Genomic DNA, 7664 nt, shown 5'->3' with positions numbered 1-7664 from the left:
GATTGCGTCGGCTGTGGGGATGAAGACCACAACTCCCATGATTCCACACTCAGTCACTGCGTCATCAAACTACACCTTTGTCTATTTGTTTATTTTGAATACGCGCCCTCCAGCGGCGAAAATTACATATTGTGCCTTTAATAGAAAATTCAAAAGAACAACATTTATTTGAAATATGTTAGATTTTTTTGGGAACATTATAAATGTCTTTACTGTCACGTTTGATCGATTTGATGCATCCTTGCTGATTGAAGGCTTTATATATATATATATATATATAAACTCCAAATGTAATCTAGTCAGTTTTCATGCAGCACTTTTTTTTGTAATCTTTTCTAGTTGGCTGTCTGTTCTGAGCTGATATTAATCCTTGGTGTATTCTTTTTATTATTGTGTTTGTGTTTTCTAACGGTTTATAATGCTGCTGTTCTGTGTCTCTCAGGGTGAGCGGTCTGCGCTCTCTGCTGCAGGTTCAGCGTGAGTGTGACGCGAGTGTGTGTGCGGTTCAGAGCGGGTTACAGAAGCGCTGGGCTCTGCTGGAGGAGTTACACACACGAGTGACTCTGAGGCCTGACAGCACACAGGAAGCACACGACCCTCACGCCGTCCTCACAGACACTGAGGTGATACACTACTTACCATATACAATCTTACAGTGGCCCTCTGTGATGCATGTTTACTGATATATGTGAATGTGTTTGTGTTTTAGAGCCTGTTCAGTGAGCTCAGTCAGTTCAAAAGTAAAGCCCAACAGTGCCGGACACAGCTGGAAACCAGTATAAACCTTTTACAGGTCATTATATAGTCATTTTTTAGTTTTAATATATTTCTGAGGATATTCTCAGAAATAGGCATATCAAGACAAGAATACATTGCCAATACAGCAACTTTCATGCTATAAAGCCTGAATAAATGTGGTTTTGCTGGCTGCTCTTCCTCAGGCACTTCGCAGCAGCCATCAGGGTCTGAACGAGACTTTCGGTGCCACCATCAACTCTACATGGACCAAAGAGTTATTACAGTCTAACACTGATCTGGTATGAAGACATTCACAGATAATGACAGCCTGAGCCTGTTAGATAGTCAAGTCTAATTTATTTGTATAGCGCTTTTTCACAATACACATTGTTTCAAAGCAGCTTTACAGAAAATCATTATGTTAATGTTTAGAATATATCCTTACGTCATTCAGCAGATTAGAGCTGAGTGATAATATAGTCTCAGCTCTAATCTATCCAGCAGTTGATATATATATATATATACGAAAAACCCCGCGTCCCCCGCGTAATCTACGCCCCAGCATATATATATATATATATATATATATATATATATAAAACATGATTTGCTGATTCACTTTTCAGGGTATATTCTGACAAAAATAGTGCGAAAGACCATATTCTTGCTTTTTATATGCTTTGATTTGTTCAGTAAATCATTTCCTTTCTTTCCGGTGACAGTTTTCTGAGATCCATGAGGATTTTATGTCTTTGGAACAGCAGACGTCAAATTTTGTGATCCACTTGAGAGGCCTGAATGCTTCTGAGGAGGGAAAGACAAGATTATCTGTGGATTGGTCGCAAACGTCTCTTCCCACTGTCCCAGTGTACGTTGCTGCTCCGGAAGCAGCACAATTACATTCTGATCCAGAAAGTGATCCAGAGTCCCTAGGAGCCTCACAGAAAGCCCACTCCAGAGTGTTCCCCTTCCATAAGCTCTGTGGGATGAGGAGGAAGAGGTCATCCCCGTAGTTTTGACAAAAGTTGGATGTTTTTACAGGACATTTTTAATGCCTAGTATTTAATGTGACAGCCTGTTGAGCAGGTGTATCAACATAGTTTATGCACAGTTTTAATATATATTATAATACAAATAAATATTGGAGTCTCTATATAGTGCCTAAACTGTGACTTGTGATTTTCTACATGTGAAATGTGTAAATGAGATATAATTTGCATAATAAAATAGTATTAATAATATGTTACATTATAGTATCGATTGTTTTTATTAACATTAAAATTTGTAATATGTAATAGAATAATAGAAAAGTTTGATGTCGGAAGATTTGAATCTGTTTGAAAAGAAGCCTCTTATGCTCACAAAGGCTGCATTTTATTTTTTTGAAAAAGCTGTAAAAACAGTAATATTGTGAAATATTACTATTTTAAAAGAATATTTTTTTTCATTGTAATTTAATTCCTTTGCTGGCAAAGCTGAATTTTCTGCATCATTACTCCAGTGTCACGTGATCCTTTAGAAATCATTCTAATATGCTGATTTGATGTTCAAGAAACATGTCTTATTATCTTCAAAATATTTGCATATATATTGCATATATAAGCATTTATTTTCTGTTTAAATAGAAAATTATACATGTCTTTACTGTCATTTTTGATTAATTTAATGTATATGTGCTGGATAAAAATATAAATTTCTTTACAAAAAATACAAATAAAAAGATAGATAGATAGATAGAGAGAGAGAGAGAGAGACTGACCCCAAGACTTACTGACCCCAAACTTTAAGGTATAGTATTTTATCTAGTCAATAGTCATCCAGCTCCTCTGCTTGAATATTGAAAGCCTTGTTGTATAAATATAATACTTTAAATAACATCTGTGTAAATAAGATATTTTTCAGAATCCGAGCATGAAACGGACAATTAACTGAAACAGTAATTTTCTCTGGCTGTATTTCCACATTTACTGTCTATGGCGGTCTATGCTGCTCATGCTGTTTGTGAGCACAAGAGGGCACAATCCAGTCAAAAATAACCGCCAGCTCCTTCACGACAGCTGGATCCCAGCAAGATACACTACAAGGTATGTACTTTGTGGTGATAATCGTCAAGGTAAAGGATAGGAGCATAATCACACCACGGACCCTTTTTACGTGTCCTTTTTTGCATTCGCATGTAGCCGTTAGCATCTAGCTAATTCATTGCCTTTAAATTAGGCTAGTTTATGTTGAAAAACCACTTCAACAGCTTTAGACTTGTATTCTTTGGCACAACTGTACAACTGAAAATGCAGAGAGAAATAATTGCGAAGCACGTTGTGAATAATATTAGCAAAACAAGCATTTACACTTTTAGCATTCTGGTTTCAACCTGAAATTGAACAGTATTGAATATGCACTACAATAATTATTTCCAGTACACATTTAGGGTGGAATAGTATGCAAACTTCTTAGAGGACCAAAAGACATTCTTCACAGTCTGTTCTCCTCCATATATCTATATTTCAGCCAGATACAGATTTTACAGTCTTTTCCCCCCTTTCTATCTGCAAGTGAGGGCCAAACTTTTCCACCAAATCAGCTTTATAGTGGGAAAAATCTGCTGGGTTGCTTTGAAGCACAGTCTGAAATTGTATTTAAAAAAAGAGAGTGTTCTTATGGGAGCAAAGGTGCTCCTTCATTCTCTATGAGCCTTTGTGGATTTAGTAGGAATTTTCATTTGATTTAACTCTGTATGATGTAAGTTACTGTACTCTGACAGGACCTGAGGGTCTGCATGTTTTTAAAATGTCATTTTGGAGTCTACTTCTCTCTTATATTCACTGAATAATAGTAAACTTCTTAGATTTTTTTTTCGTAATAGTAATTTGTTTGAGTGAACTTAATATGAATTTATTTGTAACTGATATTTATAATAATATTTCTATTTATAATTATATATTTATGTTTTGTGAGTGGTAAAGTATTGTGGTGTTTGTTTTTAACATGTTGTTATGTGGTTGCCAGCGTGTTTTGGCTGGTTGCTATGTGTTTGCTTGTTGTCCCTAGATACAGTATATGACTTGGATCCCTCATATGGGTATTTGTTTTTTATGATCCAGCAGGCAACAATTGATCACTTTTTTTATGTCATTCATTCAAAATGCTGCATGATTTTATGTATCATTCATGTCTGTAGCACAAACGTTGTGAAACAAGTTACACTACGGTTCAAAAGTTTCAGGGCAGCAATAGTATGAACAAAATGCTTAGAATTAGCAAGGATGCATTAAAAGTGGCCGTAGAGACTTGTTACAGATTTCTATTTCAAATAAATGCGGTTCTTTTAAACTTTACATTTCATCAAAGAGTTCTGATATATATAGGCTATTGATATGGTTGATATTGATAATAACAAAAAATGTTTCTTGAGCAGCAAATTGATTTCTAAATGATCACGTGACACTGAAAACTGGAGTAACGGAGTTTTCAATGGAGTGTATTACACTAAAAAACAGCTATTTTAAATTGTAATAATATTTCACAATATTATAATGTTTTTACTGTATTTTTAAGTGAATAAATGCAGCCCTGGTGAGGAAAAGAGACTTTAAAACCATTTAAAATGTTTAAACTGTAGTGAACATGCTGAAGTTTACACTTAGGTTTAGGGGTTTGTTCAAATCATTAACCTTAAGTATGAGCTAAAGCATATAGTGCCAATTGCCAGCACACCACTAATAATATCAATCTGTCATTTGAAACAGTTCCACACATAAATATGAGTTCATGTAAATACATATAACATTAATGTTAAGTGTGGCTTTTGCTATAAACATACTCTTTTAATACTTGACTGTTCATCATTTAGGCTAGTTATACAACCCTTTTCAAGGTTCAAGGACTTCAATTGGTTATGTAGTCTGTTTCGGTCTTTAAAACATGTATTCGGCATGATTCCTCCAGGCTAAAGCCCCTATACTGGAGTTTATGGTCAGGAAAAAGAAGCTTGAAAGGTCATTGCCAGAAACCTGTTATTACAAAAAAAGTGAGCCGCCCTCTGGATTCGCTCTGAACCGGCAAACGCTTTTGATCCAACTTCAGTCAGTTCTGCAGTCGGACAGTCCTGTACACTAACCGCCAATCCGCTCCGACCGGAGAACGTCTGTTCAGAAGTCAAAGATGGATGGTATTGCACTGATCAACTGCTGATCTCATTATGTGACAGTCCAGCGTGTGTGAAAAGTTGACAGAACATAAACCATGTTGCTTTTATGGGACTGGATCTCGAACAGAGGATGAGGTCAAGTATATTTATGCGCTGGATGCTGAGATACGCAGAACGAGTCCAGCTGACAGTGTGTCTTAAGAATGTCGAACAGAAGGCCAGAAAAACAGCCTGTAACATCTCAACGCTGGAACCTCAAAACCGCAGCTTAACCGACGACAAATATGTTCAAATTGTGTGTGAACTGGCTGTGTGTGTGTGTGTGTGTTTGGGTGGATTGTATGCGTTTCAGTGGCTGTAATTCATCTTGTTTTGTGGCCTCTGCACCTGTTGGTCTCTCTGTGGCTGCGGCTCTAATTGAAAAGGGTGGGCCGTACCCGGGGGACCGCTAGGGGGAATGGAATGTGCGCTTAAGCGCTCCGGGATAGGAGTTGTCACAACACTTTACATGCACACACACACACACGGCGAAGAAAGAAAGCAGGAGAGGGGGAGTGTATGAGAAGTGTGAAGATAGAGATCATTTGTGCAAAGCAACGGCTGAACAAAAGCGTTTCATCCCTCCACGCCGCACGACCTTTCACTCATTTATTATTAAACTAGAGAAACAAAGCAAATAAAAAAGGCTTCATTCATTCTGCTCAGATGCCAGATGTGAATACAGTCTAATTTGACACAGCGGGACTGTTAGAAAGCCAATGAGGCAGATAGCACAGTCATGTGGTGCAACCAATGTGCAGAAACATAAAACAGGAAATTGTGATAAAAAAGACCCTCGTGACTGTGGCTGCATCCGAAATCGCAAACTTCCCTACTACACTCTTAAAAATGAAGGTCCTTAATCGGCATTTATGATATGTATTTTCTTCACATTAAGAAAAAAATGGTTCTTTTAAGATTCTTTGGGGAACCAAAAATATGGCCTCTTTGCGAAAACCCCCTTTTGCTACCTTTATTTGTATAGTATAGGTGAAAAACAGTATGCTTCTGATGGACACTTTACTATCCCATGAGGCCATGGGAGAATCTATGTCAGAATTACATTCACACATCCTATACTGAACATGCTTTTTTATCAGATGCAAAGTAATTACTTATTTAATATAAGAGTCTTATATTATAAATAAATATCCTTAGAATAACATTTTTATGACAAGGCGAGGTTAGTTAAGGTTGTAAAAATGTCATTTGATAAAAACAATGATATTTACAAATTAATAATTCATGATATTTGTGTAAAAACCCTTTTCATCTTGACAAATACATTTAAAAACATTTGAACACTTATATGTATTATTACTTTTTACTTGATGGCTACACCACATGACATTTTTAGAGTCATTAAATTGACTTTTTTGGGATGTAGTGGAATAACTTTGAAATCATATGAAACCAACATGAATAGAAAAAGATTAATGTTTTGGACATGAGTGGTGCTTAAACTCACCTCAGTGATCCTAGGATGTTGTTTTGGAACACTTAGGTTGCCATGGTGTTCTGGATGGTTGCTACACTCTAAAAAATGCTGGGTTAAAAAGGGACAAATTAGCTATTGGGTTGTTTTGACCCAGCGGTTGGGTCAAAACAACCCAATAGCTGGGTTTGTCCCTTTTCAACCCAGCGCTGGGTTATATTTAACCCAGCATTTTTTTAGAGTGTAGGGTGTTTTGTGTGGTTACAAGTCCGCAGTCCCCAACAGGTCTGTTCAATAGTGTTTTTGGGATTGTATTTTTGGCAGTATTTTTGCCTAAGAAAACAACACAAAAAGGGCTGTTTTAATTCAGATTTGTAACTCAATTTTGAACCAATATAAGATCATTTCCTTCCTAGGGCCTTGGTCTTTGATGGCACTTTGAGATATGGACCAATCCGATGGAGCGTCTGCTGCTTAGATAAATGAGAAACTCTGAGGAAAAGTAAAATCATTCATTTTTATGATAGAGTGCTCTGTGAGATCTACTCAAGGACGAGATCTCCATGAATAGTTTTCCAAATGTTTGGTGCACCGTATGCCCATATGCTCACAGCTTAGTCCTGTGTTAGATGCTATTAGATTTTGAGCAGAATAATTGGGCTGTTTGTAAAAGAATCATGTTGGAGTCTAGTTTTACTGAGGTCATAAAAGACAAGAGCCTCCTGCCAAATGATAATAAGTTATTACTGGTAAACTATTAAGAGCAGATGTGTTAATTTAATACGTGCGTTGGACAGGCTAAAAGTCTTATCACTTGTTGCAAAGGATTCTGGGATATAGGGGAAGGACTGATGCACGACTGATGCACAATATAGGCTGCTGCAGATGGATATGCAGCAGAGTTCTATATGCAAATGACTCAATGTCATCATCATCCAAAAAAAAAGAAGAGCAAAAGAGCATTGATAGCAAGGAGATCCACAGCAATAAAGTAAAACCACAGACTGCAACACACTATAAAATCCCATCTGAACATGTTACAAGCTATAGACACCAGAAACAAACAACTTGATTAATACACTATAGGCTATAGCAGATACATACAGACAGTATACACACACGCACACACACACACACACACACACACACACATAGTGAACAACATGTTCCCTTTCGTGGAACTTCGAACTGCGTCCTCTAGGGGTCGCTATGGGGGACGCCTCGTCGTGACCCGTGTCTGAAGCCTACATTGAAAAAACACCAACTTGTTTGGCCGGCGACAGCCATGACGTCACTACCGTCGCG

General features: G+C 37.2%; 2 protein-coding genes across 2 annotated transcripts in view; both read left to right on the top strand.

Annotated features, from left to right (window-relative positions):
* LOC107714526 (uncharacterized) overlaps nucleotides 1-1848 on the top strand; it is a 7916-nt gene extending 6068 nt beyond the window's left edge. Inside the window, exons 6-9 of the mRNA XM_016520377.1 lie at nucleotides 443-623; nucleotides 710-793; nucleotides 942-1037; nucleotides 1461-1848. Of these exons, the coding sequence (XP_016375863.1) occupies nucleotides 443-623; nucleotides 710-793; nucleotides 942-1037; nucleotides 1461-1751 (652 nt within the window). The 3' untranslated portion in view covers nucleotides 1752-1848. The remainder of the gene's footprint in view (nucleotides 1-442; nucleotides 624-709; nucleotides 794-941; nucleotides 1038-1460) is intronic.
* Nucleotides 1849-2721: 873 nt separating this feature from the next.
* LOC107714524 (serine/threonine-protein kinase pim-1-like) overlaps nucleotides 2722-7664 on the top strand; it is a 10632-nt gene continuing 5689 nt past the window's right edge. The window contains exon 1 of the mRNA XM_016520376.1: nucleotides 2722-2822. Coding sequence (XP_016375862.1) covers nucleotides 2722-2822 — 101 coding nt within the window. The remainder of the gene's footprint in view (nucleotides 2823-7664) is intronic.

This window comes from Sinocyclocheilus rhinocerous, unplaced genomic scaffold (assembly GCF_001515625.1).
Source record: "Sinocyclocheilus rhinocerous isolate Xijiao unplaced genomic scaffold, SAMN03320098_v1.1 scaffold809, whole genome shotgun sequence".
NCBI lineage: Eukaryota > Metazoa > Chordata > Actinopteri > Cypriniformes > Cyprinidae > Sinocyclocheilus > Sinocyclocheilus rhinocerous.
Note: the sequence above shows the minus strand (reverse complement) of the source record. Positions and strands in the feature narration are given on the sequence as shown.